The sequence below is a fragment of the Oncorhynchus clarkii genome, chromosome 22, assembly GCF_045791955.1.
Source record: "Oncorhynchus clarkii lewisi isolate Uvic-CL-2024 chromosome 22, UVic_Ocla_1.0, whole genome shotgun sequence".
Taxonomy (NCBI): domain Eukaryota; kingdom Metazoa; phylum Chordata; class Actinopteri; order Salmoniformes; family Salmonidae; genus Oncorhynchus; species Oncorhynchus clarkii.
The window spans coordinates 47,248,926-47,262,132 of record NC_092168.1 but is presented as its reverse complement, the minus strand read 5'-3'; the positions used below and the strand labels follow the sequence as shown (position 1 = coordinate 47,262,132).

General features: G+C 45.9%; 1 protein-coding gene across 1 annotated transcript in view; it reads right to left on the bottom strand.

The window, feature by feature from the left end:
* The window catches only part of LOC139380155 (zinc finger protein 804A-like), a 139,891-nt gene that overhangs the window by 7,023 nt on the left and 119,661 nt on the right, over positions 1 to 13,207 (bottom strand). The window contains exon 2 of the mRNA XM_071122598.1: positions 13,104 to 13,207. This exon is cut by the window's right edge and continues 46 nt beyond it. Within this exon, the coding sequence (XP_070978699.1) occupies positions 13,104 to 13,207 (104 nt within the window). The remainder of the gene's footprint in view (positions 1 to 13,103) is intronic.

The window sequence follows — 13,207 nt, the reverse complement described above, 5'->3', positions numbered from 1 at the left end:
ATTACATTATCAAGTCTTCTTGGATATGATGCTACAAGCCTGGCGCACCTGTGTGTAGGGAGTTTCTCCCTGTCTTCTCTGCAGATCCTCTCAACCGTAAGGCTCTCCAGAGGGTGGTGCGGTATGCGCAACACATCACCGGGGGCAAACTACCTGCCCTCCAGGACACCTACACCACCCGATTTCACAGGAAGGCCAAAAAGATCATCAAGGACAACAAGGACAACAACCATCCGAGCCACTGCCTGTTCACCCCACTATCATCCGGAAGGCAAGGTCAGTATAGGTGCATCAAAGCGGGGACCGAGAGACTGAAAAATAGCTTCTATCTCAAGGCCATCAGACTGTTAAACAGCCATCACTAACACAGAGAGGCTGCTGCCAACATACAGACTCAAATCATTGGCCACTTTCATAAATTGATCACTAGTCACTTAAAATAATACCACTTTAATAATGTTTACATATATTACATTACTCATCTCATATGTATATACTGTTTTTTTTATACCATCTATTGCATCTTGCCTATTCCGCTCGGTCATCGTTCATCACCCCCCAAAAAAACCCATTTCACTGGTCATATACACATCGTTAGCAGATGTTAATGCGAGTGTAGCGAAATGCTTGTGCTTCTAGTTCCGACAGTGCAGTAATAGTAATACAATATAACACTTCTACAACAACTACCTAATACACATAAATCTAAAGTAAATTGATGGAATAAGAATAAGAATATTTATATATAAATATATGGATGAGAGTTGAACGAGCGGTATTGGCACGATGCAGTATATACATTTAAAAAATAAATAAATTATTTCACCTTTATGGTAGGGATAATTATTTTATTTATTATTTTATTTATTATATTTCACCTTTATTTAACCAGAACAAGTTCTCATTTACAAAAAGCAAAGCAGTTCGACACATACAGCAAGACAGAGTTACACATGGAGTAAAACAAACATACAGTCAATACAGTAGAAAAATAAGTCAAATCAAATCAAATCAAATCAAATTGTATTTGTCACATACACATGGTTAGCAGATGTTAATGCGAGTGTAGCGAAATGCTTGTGCTTCTAGTTCCGACAATGCAGTAATAACCAACGAGTAATCTAACTAACAATTCCAAAACTACTACCTTATAGACACAAGTGTAAAGGGATAAAGAATATGTACATAAAGATGTATGAATGAGTGATGGAACAGAACGGCATAGGCAAGATGCAGTAGATGGTATCGAGTACAGTATATACATATGAGATGAGTATGTAAACAAAGTGGCATAGTTTAAAGTGGCTAGTGATACATGTTTTACATAAAGATGCAGTAGATGATATAGAGTGCAGTATATACGTAGACATATGAGATGAATAATGTAGGGTATGTAAATATTATATTAAGTAACATTGTTTAAAGTGGCTAGTGATATATTTTACATCAATTCCCATTATTAAAGTGGCTGGAGTTGAGTCAGTGTGTTGGCAGCAGCCACTCAATGTTAGTGGTGGCTGTTTAACAGTCTGATGGCCTTGAGATAGAAGCTGTTTTTCAGTCTCTCGGTCCCAGCTTTGATGCACCTGTACTGACCTCGCATTCTGGATGATAGCGGGGTGAACAGGCAGTGGCTCGGGTGGTTGTTGTCCTTGATGATCTTTATGGCCTTCCTGTGACATCGGGTGGTGTAGGTGTCCTGGAGGGCAGGTAGTTTGCCCCCGGTTATGCGTTGTGCGGACCTCACTACCCTCTGGAGAGCCTTACGGTTGTGGGCGGAGCAGTTGCCGCACCAGGCGGTGATACAGCCCGACAGGATGCTCTCGATTGTGCATCTGTAGAAGTTTGTGAGTGCTTTTGGTGACAAGCCGAATTTCTTCAGCCTCCTGAGGTTGAAGAGGCGCTGTTGCGCCTTCTTCACGATGCTGTCTGTGTGGGTGGACCAATTCAGTTTGTCTGTGATGTTTACGCCGAGGAACTTAAAACTTACTACCCTCTCCACTGCTGTTCCATCAATGTGGACAGGGGGGTGTTCCCTCTGCTGTTTCCTGAAGTCCACAATCATCTCCTTAGTTTTGTTGACGTTGAGTGTGAGGTTATTTTCCTGACACCACACTCCGAGGGCCCTCACCTCCTCCCTGTAGGCAGTCTCGTCGTTGTTGGTAATCAAGCCTACCACTGTTGTGTCGTCCGCAAACTTGATGATTGAGTTGGAGGCGTGCGTTGCCACGCAGTCGTGGGTGAACAGGGAGTACAGTAGAGGGCTCAGAACGCACCCTTGTGGGACCCCAGTGTTGAGGATCAGTGGGGTGGAGATGTTGTTACCTACCCTCACCACCTGGGGGCGGCCCGTCAGGAAGTCCAGTACCCAGTTGCACAGGGCGGGGTCGAGACCCAGGGTCTCGAGCTTGATGACGAGTTTGGAGGGTACTATGGCGTTAAATGCTGAGCTGTAGTCGATGAACAGCATTCTCACATAGGTATTCCTCTTGTCCAGATGGGTTAGGGCAGTGTGCAGTGTGGTTGAGATTGCATCGTCTGTGGACCTATTTGGGCGGTAAGCAAATTGGAGTGGGTCTAGGGTGTCAGGTAGGATGGAGGTGATATGGTCCTTGACTAGTCTCTCAAAGCACTTCATGATGACGGAATTGAGTGCTACGGGGCGGTAGTCGTTTAGCTCAGTTACCTTAGCTTTCTTGGGAACAGGAACAATGGTGGCCCTCTTGAAGCATGTGGGAACAGCAGACTGGGATAGGGATTGATTGAATATGTCCGTAAACACACCAGCCAGCTGGTCTGCGCATGCTCTGATTGCGCGGCTGGGGATGCCGTCTGGGCCTGCAGCCTTGCGAGGGTTAACACGTTTAAATGTTTTACTCACCTCGGCTGCAGTGAAGGAGAGTCCACATGTTTTGGTTGCGAGCCGTGTCAGTGGCACTGTATTGTCCTCAAAGCGGGCAAAAAAGTTATTTAGTCTGCCTGGGAGCAAGGCATCCTGGTCCGTGACTGGGCTGGTTTTCTTTTTGTAATCCGTGATTGACTGTAGACCCTGCCACATACCTCTTGTGTCTGAGCCGTTGAATTGAGATTCTACTTTGTCTCTATATTGACTCTTAGCTTGTTTGATTGCCTTGCGGAGGGAATAGCTACACTGTTTGTATTCGGTCAGGTTTCCGGTCACCTTGCCCTGATTAAAAGCAGTGGTTCGGGCTTTCAGTTTCACGCGAATGCTGCCATCAATCCACGGTTTCTGGTTTGGGAATGTTTTAATCGTTGCTATGGGAACGACATCTTCAATGCACGTTCTAATGAACTCGCTCACCGAATCAGTGTATTCGTCAATGTTGTTGTCTGACGCAATACGAAACATATCCCAGTCCACGTGATGGAAGCAGTCTTGGAGTGTGGAATCAGATTGGTCGGACCAGCGTTGGACAGACCTCAGCGCGGGAGCTTCTTGTTTTAGTTTCTGTTTGTAGGCAGGGAGCAACAAAATGGAGTTGTGGTCAGCTTTTCCGAAAGGAGAGCGGGAGAGGGCCTTATATGTGTCGCGGAAGTTAGAATAGCAATGATCCAAGGTTTTGCCAGCCCTGGTTGCGCAATCGATATGCTGATACAATTTAGGGAGTCTTGTTTTCAGATTAGCCTTGTTAAAATCCCCAGCTACAATGAATGCAGCCTCAGGATATGTGGATTCCAGTTTACAAAGAGTCAAATAAAGTTCGTTCAGAGCCATCGACGTGTCTGCTTGGGGGGGAAAATATACGGCTGTGATTATAATCGAAGAGAATTCCCTTGGTAGATAATGCGATCGACATTTGATTGTGAGGAATTCTAAATCAGGTGAACAGAAGGACTTGAGTTCCTGTATGTTGTTGTGACCACACCACGTCTCGTTAACCATAAAGCATACCCCCTCTTCTCACCAGAAAGATGTTTGTTTCTGTCGGCGCGATGCGTGGAGAAACCAGCTGGCTGCACCGACTCCGATAGCGTCTCTCCAGTGAGCCATTGTCTATATACAATGTGAGCAAATAAGGTGAGATAAGGGAGGCAAAAAAAAAGGCCATGGTGGTGAAGTAAATACAATATAGCAAGTAAAACACTGGATTGGTAGGTTTGTGCAGTGGAAGACAGTGCAAGGTAGAAATAGAAATAATGGTGTGCAAAGGAGCAAAATAAATAAATACTGTAGGGGGAGAGGTAGTTGTTTGTGCTAAATTATAGATGGGCTATGTACAGGTGCAGTAATCTGTGAGCTGCTATGATAGTTGGTGCTTAAAGCTAGTGAGGGAGATAAGGGTTTCCAGTTTCAGAGATTTTTGTAGTTTGTTCCAGTCATTGGCAGCAGAGAATTGGAAGGACAGGCGGCGAAAGGAAGAATTGGTTTTGGGGGTGACCAGAGAGATATACCTGCTGGACGCGTGCTACGGGTGGGTGCTGCTATGGTGACCAGTGAGCTGAGATAAGGCGGGGCTTTGCCTTGCAGAGACTTGTAGATGACATGGAGATAATGGGTTTGGCGACAAGTACGAAGCGAGGGCCAGCCAATGAGAGCGTACAGGTTGCAGTGGTGGGTAGTATATGGGGCTTTGGTGACAAAACGGATGGCACTGTGATAGACTGCATCCAATTTATCGAGTAGGGTATTGGAGGCTATTTTGTAAATAACATCGCCGAAGTCGAGGGTCGGTAGGATGGTCAGTTTTACAAGGGTATGTTTGGCAGCATGAGTGAAGGATGCTTTGTTGTGAAATAGGAAGCCAATTCTAGATTCAACTTTGGATTGGAGATGTTTGATGTGAGTCTGGAAGGAGAGTTTACAGTCTAACCAGACACCTAGATATTTGTAGTTGTCCACATATTCTAAGTCAGAACCATCCAGTGTAGTGATGTTGGACGGGCGGGAAGGTGCAGGCAGCGATCGGTTGAAGAGCATGCATTTAGTTTTACTTGTATTTAAGAACAATTGGAGGCCACGGAAGGAGAGTTGTATGGCATTGAAGCTTGCCTGGAGGGTTGTTAACACAGTGTCCAAAGAAGGGCCAGAAGTATAAAGAATGGTGTCGTCTGCGTAGAGGTGGATCAGAGAATCCCCAGCAGCAAGCGCGACATCATTGATGTATACAGAGAAGAGAGTCGGTCCAAGAATTGAACCCTAAGGCACCCCCATAGAGACTGCCAGAGGCCCGGACAACAGGCCCTCGGATTTGACACACTGAACTCTATCAGAGAAGTAGTTGGTGAACCAGGCGAGGCAATCATTTGAGAAACCAAGGCTATCGAATCTGCCGATGAGGATGTGGTGATTGACAGAGTCGAAGCCTTGGCCAGATCAATGAATATGACTGCACAGTATTGTTTCTTATCGATGGCGGTTAAGATATTGTTTAGGACCTTGACCTTGACCTACATACGAGATGAATAGTGCAAGCTATGTAAACATTATTAAAGTGGCCAAGGATTTCGAGTCTGTATGTAGGCAGCAACCTCTCTGTGTCAGTGATGGCTGTTAAACAGTCTGATGGCTTTGCGATAGCTGTTTTTAAGTTTCTTGGTCCCAGCATTGATGATGCACCTGTACTGACCTCTCCTTCTGGATGGTAGCGGGGTGAACAAGCAGTGGCTCGGGTGGTTGTTGTCCTTGATGATCTTTTTGGCTTTCCTGTGAGATCGTGTGGTATAAGTGTCCTGGAGGGTAAGTAGTTTGCCCCCGGTGATGCATTGTGCAGAGTGTTTCCTAGCCACTGTGCTTCTACACCTGCACTGCTTGCTTTTTGGGGTTTTAGGCTAGGTTTCTGTACAGCACTTTGAGATATCAGCTGTTGTAAGAAGGGCTATATAAATACATTTGACTTGATTTGATTGTGCAGACCGCACCACTATCTGGAAAGCCTTGCGGTTGTGGACGGTGCAGTTGCTGTACCAGGCACTGATAGAGGTGGTGGTGGGGGTAGTGGTGGTGGTAGTGGCAGTAGTGGTAGTGGTTATCGTGGTAGTTCTGGTGGTGGTGGTAGTGGTTATCGTGGTAGTGGTGATTGTGGTAGTGGTGGTGGTGGTGGTAGTGGTGGTGATGGTAGTGGTGGTAGTGGTGGTAGTGGTGGTAGTGGTAGTTGGTGGTAGTGGTGGTGGTAGTGGTGGTAGTGGTGGTAGTAGTGGTGGTGGTAGTGGTGGTAGTGGTAGTTGGTGGTAGTGGTGGTGGTAGTGGTGGTAGTGGTGGTAGTGGTGGTGATGGTAGTGGTGGTGGTGGTAGTAGTGGTGGTGGTGGTGGTAGTGGTAGTGGTGGTGGAGGTAGTAGTGGTGGTGGTAGTGGTGGTGGTGGTAGTGGAGGTAGTGGTAGTTGGTGGTAGTGGTGATAGTTGGTGGTAGTGGTGGTAGTGGTGGTAGTGGTGGTGGTAGTGGTGGTAGTGGTGGTAGTAGTGGTAGTGGTGGTAGTGGTGGTAGTGGTGGTGGTGGTGGTAGTAGTGGTAGTGGTGGAAGTGGTGGTAGTGGTGGTAGTGGTGGTAGTGGTGGTGGTAGTGGTGGTAGTGGTGGTAGTAGTGGTAGTGGTGGTAGTGGTGGTAGTGGTGGTGGTGGTGGTAGTAGTGGTAGTGGTGGTAGTGGTGGTAGTGGTGGTAGTGGTGGTAGTAGTGGTAGTGGTGGTAGTGGTGGTAGTGGTGGTAGTAGTGGTAGTGGTGGTAGTAGTGGTGGTAGTGGTGGTAGTAGTGGTAGTGGTAGTAGTGGTGATAGTTGGTGGTAGTGGTGGTAGTGGTGATAGTTGGTGGTAGTGGTGGTAGTGGTGGTAGTGGTGATAGTTGGTGGTAGTGGTGGTAGTAGTGGTAGTGGTGGTAGTAGTGGTGGTAGTGGTGGTAGTAGTGGTAGTGGTGGTAGTGGTGATAGTTGGTGGTAGTGGTGGTAGTGGTGTTAGTTGGTGGTAGTGGTGGTAGTGGTGGTAGTGGTGTTAGTTGGTGGTAGTGGTGGTAGTGGTGGTGGTGGTGGTGGTGGTGGTGGTAGTGGTGATAGTGGTGGTAGTGGAGGTGGTGGGGTAGTGGGGGTGGGGGTAGTGGTGGTGGGTAGTAGTGGTGGTGGTAATGGTGGTAGTGGTGATAGTTGGTGGTAGTGGTGGTGGTGGTGACGGAGGGTGAACGATAAAAATAACATTGGTTACAAAAGACAGCTTAGTGAACCTAGCTACAACATAAATCATTACTCTCATGCTGAAAGATGAGATACAGAGTTCATCTCCTCCACAACCTCTCCTATCTGAGGAAGCTCCAGTGATTGCATTTACATCGGCCTGCGAAGCAAATGGCGCCCTATTCTCTTAGTAGTGCACGCATGACCTGGACCCACAGGGTGTGAATTGCAGTGCATGGTGTATAGTGAATAGGGTGCTATTTGGCACGCATAAACAGTGGCTCGGTTCTCATAGCAGGGAAGTGATGCGTTGAGATCAGATATAATTTTGTCATGTTAACAGACCTTTACCTCTCAGTGGGAGTACACTGGGGGTAACTGGTCTGATCCCCTTTGGTTTAACATATGTGTAGGGGATCTCTGTGTGTGTGTATGTGTATACTTGTGCATGTGTGTGTGTGTGTGTGTGTGTGTGTGTGTGTGTGTGTGTGTGTGTGTGTGTGTGTGTGTGTGTGTGTGTGTGTGCATACTTGTGCATGTGTGTGTGTGTGTGTGTGCATACTTGTGCAGGTGTGTGTGTGTGTGTGTGTGTGTGTGCGCGTGTGTGTGTGCGTGTGTGCGTGTGTGTGTGTCTGTGTGTGCGTGTGTGCGTGTGTGCGTGTGTGTGTGTGTGTGTGTGTGTGTGTGTGTGTGTGTGTGTGTGTGTGTGTCTGTGTATGTGCAGATACATCCAGCCCTCCTCTCCTCCTAACCACCACACTGGTCTCAGTCAGCCCCCATGCCTAACCACCACACTGGTCTCAGTCAGCCCCCATGCCTCCCTGGCTGACTGAAAATCAAATCAAATGTTGTTTTTTTGTCCCATGTTTCGTAAAACAATGGGTGTAGACTAACTAGTAGCAGGCAGGTTGTCGTCTCCTATATTTACTTCATTCCCAGGTGCTTAGTGGAGGAGGGGGGGGGGGGTGTAGCTAGCTATCCATCGATTGAGCAACAGATGCTTGTGGACTGAGCTCCTTGGTCCTGAATGATTGGTGGAGCAGGAAGAGTGCATTGTATTACATTAGGATGCCTTGGGTTACATCATACGGAACCGAGCGATAAAGCCTCCTCATCTCCCAAGAAATCTGTCAGGGTGTTAGAGCTGTAATGTTGAAATACACTCATTTCAACTCATTTTGTAAAAGTCGTTTCGACATGGTGGTGAGATGGGGTGATCAGTGTCTTTCATCCTTACTTTGAAAAGCCAGATTTAAGAGAACGGCTGCTAGATTCAGACCAGCTGTAAAAGCTATAGATGTATTGTTGTCTTTTGTTTCCCTACAACCACAGTAATAAACTCAGCAAAAAAAGAAACAGGACCCCTTTTCAGGACCCCTGTCTTTCAAAGATAATTCATAACAATCCAAATAACTTCACAGATCTTCATTGTAAAGGTTTTCAATTAAACACCGTTTCCCATGCTTGTTCAATGAACCATAAACAGTTAATGAACACGAACCAGTGGGAAGATCGTTAAGACAATAACAGATTACAGACGGTGGGAAATTCAGGTCACAGTTATGAAAATTTAGGACACTAAAGAGGCCTTTCTACTGACTCCGAAAAACACCAAAAGAAAGATGCCCAGGGTCCTTGCTCATCTGTGTGAACGTGCCTTAGGCATGCTGCAAGGAGGCATGAGGACTGCAGATGTGGCCAAGGCAATAAATTGCAATGTCCTTACTGTGAGACACCTAAGACAGCGCTACAGGGAGACAGGACGGCCAGCTGATGGTCCTTGCAGTGGCAGACCACGTGTAACAACACCTGCATAGGATTGGTACATCCGAACATCACACCTGCAGGACAGGTACAGGATGGCAACAACAACTGCCCGAGTTACACCAGGAATGCACAATCCCTCTATCAGTGCTCAGACTGTCCGCAATAGGCTGAGAGAGGCTGGACTGAGGGCTTGCAGGTCCTCACCAGACATCACCGGCAACAACGTCTCCTATGGTCACAAACCCACCGTCGCTGGACCAGACAGGACTGTCAAAAGGTGCTCTTCACTGACGAGTCATAGTTTTGTCTCACCAGGGGTGATGGTCATATTCGCGTTTATCGTTGAAGGAATGAGCGTTACACCAAGGCCTGTACTCTGGAGCGGGATCGATGTGGAGGTAGAGGGTCCATCATGGTCTGGGGCGGTGTGTCACAGCATCATTGGACTGAGCTTGTTGTCATTGCAGGCAATCTCAACGCTGTGCGTTACAGGGAAGACATCCTCCTCCCTTATGTGGTACCCTTCCTGCAGGCTCATACTAACATGACCCTCCAGCATGACTCTGCCACTAGCAATGCTGCTCATTCTGTGCATGATTTACTGCAAGACAGGAATGTCAATGTTCTGTCATGGCCAGCAAAGAGCCCGGATCTCAATCCCATTGAGCACGCATGGGACCTGTTGGATCGGAAGGTGAGGGCCAGGGCCATTCCCCCCAGAAATGTCCGGGAACTTGCAGGTACCTTAGTGTAAGAGTGGGGTAACATCTCACAGCAAGAACGGGCAAATCTGGTGCCATCCAGGAGGAGGAGATGCACTGCAGTACTTAATGCAGCTGGTGGCCACACCAGATACTGACTGTTACTTTGAATTTTGACCCCCCCCCCCCCCCTCTTTGTTCAGGGACACATTATTCAATTTCTGTTAGTCACTTGTCTGTGGAACTTGTTCAGTTTATGTCTCAGTTGTTGAATCTTGTTATGTTCATACAAATGTGCAGGGGTACGAGGCAGTAATGAGGCTATATACAAGGAGTACCAGTACTGAGTCAATGTGCATGGGTGCGAGGTAGTGGAGGTGACTGAGTTAATATGTACATTACCAGTCAAAAGTTTGGACACACCTACTCATTCAAGGGTTTTTCTTTATTTTTACTATTTTCTACATTGTAGAATAATAGTGAAGACATCAAAACTTTGAAATAACAAATATGGAATTATGTGTTAGCCCAAAAAAATGTAACAAATCTTTTTTTAGATTTTTAAATTCTTCAAAGTAGCCACCCTTTGCCTTGATGACAGCTTTGCACTCTAGACGAAAACCTGGTTCAGTCTTGTTTCCACCAGACCCTGGGATATGAATCCTCCTTTCAGCAGGACAATAACTTAAAACACAAGGCCAAATCTACAATGCATTGCTTACCAAGAAAACAATTAATATTCTAGAGTGGCCGAGTTACAGTTTTTACTTAAATCAACTTGAAAATATATAGCAAGACCTGAAAATGGTTGCCTAGCAATGATCAACAAACATTTTGAAGAATTTTGAATTTTGAAAAGAATAATGGGCAAATATTGTACAATCCAGGTGTGGAAAGCTCTTAGAGACTTACCCAGAAAGACTCACAGCTGTAATCACTACCAAAGGTGCTTCTACAGTGAATTAACTCAGGGGTGTGAATACTTATGAAAATTAGATATTTCTTTATTCCATTTTCAATATATTTGCTAAATTTTCTAAAAACATGTTTTCACTTTGTCATTATGGAGAATTGTGTGTAGATGGGGTGAAAACAATTACTTTTAATCCATTTTGATTTCAGGATTACTCAACAAAATGTTGAATAAGTCAAGGTGTATGAATACTTTCTGAAGGCAGTGTTGGTAAGCAAACAGCAACAACAACAACAACAACCACAATTAGAACAATAACAACAGCAACACCAACATTGGCCTGCCCCCATATGATTTATGGACCTCGGAGTTGAAATTGAAAGTGTACCTCTGCAATTACTACTGGACCCTTCACAAAGGGTTACAGCCATTGACCCCGGTATAGTATATACAGGACCCTTCACAAAGGGCTACAGTCATTGACCCCGGTATAGTATATACAGGACCCTTCACAAAGGGCTACAGTCATTGACCCCGGTATAGTATATATACAGGACCCTTCATACAGGGTTACAGCCATTGACCCCGGTATAGTATATACAGGACCCTTCACAAAGGGCTACAGTCATTGACCCCGGTATAGTATATATACAGGACCCTTCATACAGGGTTACAGCCATTGACCCCGGTATAGTATATACAGGACCCTTCACAAAGGGTTACAGCCATTGACCCCGGTATAGTATATACAGGACCCTTCACAAAGGGCTACAGTCATTGACCACTGTAGAGTATATATACAGGACCCTTCATACAGGGTTACAGCCATTGACCCCGGTAAAGTATATACAGGACCCTTCACAAAGGGCTAAAGCCATTGACCACTATATAGTATATACAGGACCCTTCACAAAGGGCTACAGTCATTGACCACTGTAGAGTATATATACAGGACCCTTCATACAGGGTTACAGCCATTGACCCCGGTATAGTATATATACAGGACCCTTCACAAAGGGCTAAAGCCATTGACCACTATATAGTATATACAGGACCCTTCACAAAGGGCTAAAGCCATTGACCACTATATAGTATATACAGGACCCTTCACAAAGGGTTACAGCCATTGACCCCGGTATAGTATATACAGGACCCTTCACAAAGGGTTACAGCCATTGACCCCGGTATAGTATATACAGGACCCTTCACAAAGGGTTACAGTCATTGACCCCGGTATAGTATATACAGGACCCTTCACAAAGGGTTACAGTCATTGACCCCGGTATAGTATATACAGGACCCTTCACAAAGGGCTAAAGCCATTGACCACTATATAGTATATACAGGACCCTTCATACAGGGTTACAGCCATTGACCCCGGTATAGTATATACAGGACCCTTCACAAAGGGCTACAGCCATTGACCCCGGTATAGTATATACAGGACCCTTCACAAAGGGTTACAGCCATTGACCCCGGTATAGTATATACAGGACCCTTCACAAAGGGCTACAGCCATTGTCCCCGGTATAGTATATACAGGACCCTTCATACAGGGCTACAGCCATTGACCCCGGTATAGTATATACAGGACCCTTCACAAAGGGCTACAGTCATTGACCCCGGTATAGTATATACAGGACCCTTCATACAGGGTTACAGCCATTGACCCCGGTATAGTATATACAGGACCCTTCATACAGGGCTACAGCCATTGACCCCGGTATAGTATATACAGGACCCTTCATACAGGGTTACAGCCATTGTCCCCGGTATAGTATATACAGGACCCTTCACAAAGGGTTACAGCCATTGACCCCGGTATAGTATATACAGGACCCTTCACAAAGGGCTACAGTCATTGACCCCGGTATAGTATATACAGGACCCTTCATACAGGGTTACAGCCATTGACCCCGGTATAGTATATACAGGACCCTTCATACAGGGCTACAGCCATTGACCCCGGTATAGTATATACAGGACCCTTCATACAGGGCTACAGCCATTGACCCCGGTATAGTATATACAGGACCCTTCATACAGGGCTACAGCCATTGACCCCGGTATAGTATATACAGGACCCTTCATACAGGGTTACAGCCATTGTCCCCGGTATAGTATATACAGGACCCTTCACAAAGGGCTACAGCCATTGTCCCCGGTATAGTATATACAGGACCCTTCATACAGGGTTACAGCCATTGTCCCCGGTATAGTATATACAGGACCCTTCATACAGGGCTACAGCCATTGTCCCCGGTATAGTATATACAGGACCCTTCATACAGGGTTACAGCCATTGACCCCGGTATAGTATATACAGGACCCTTCACAAAGGGCTACAGCCATTGACCCCGGTATAGTATATACAGGACCCTTCATACAGGTTAACTTACATTGTTTGTCTTGTGCCATTGCAACCTACTATGTCAATTTTTTTTAAACAAATGTGTCTTAGTCACACAGTGTTTACCCATTTGTCTACTCAATGAACACCTCAATTTTGTGTACAAAAGATTAACAAACGATTAAACAATCTTAAGGTTGAATACAATGCGTTACAATTGTGTGTGTGTGTGCGCGTGTGTTCACAGGTCCATTACCTGTTTGTGAGCATGGTCATAAGAGTTAATGTGGTTGTCAAACTCCTGATGCTTGTAGTACTGCTTGTCACACAGATCACAGTAGAAGTTGGCCTTCAGGTCCT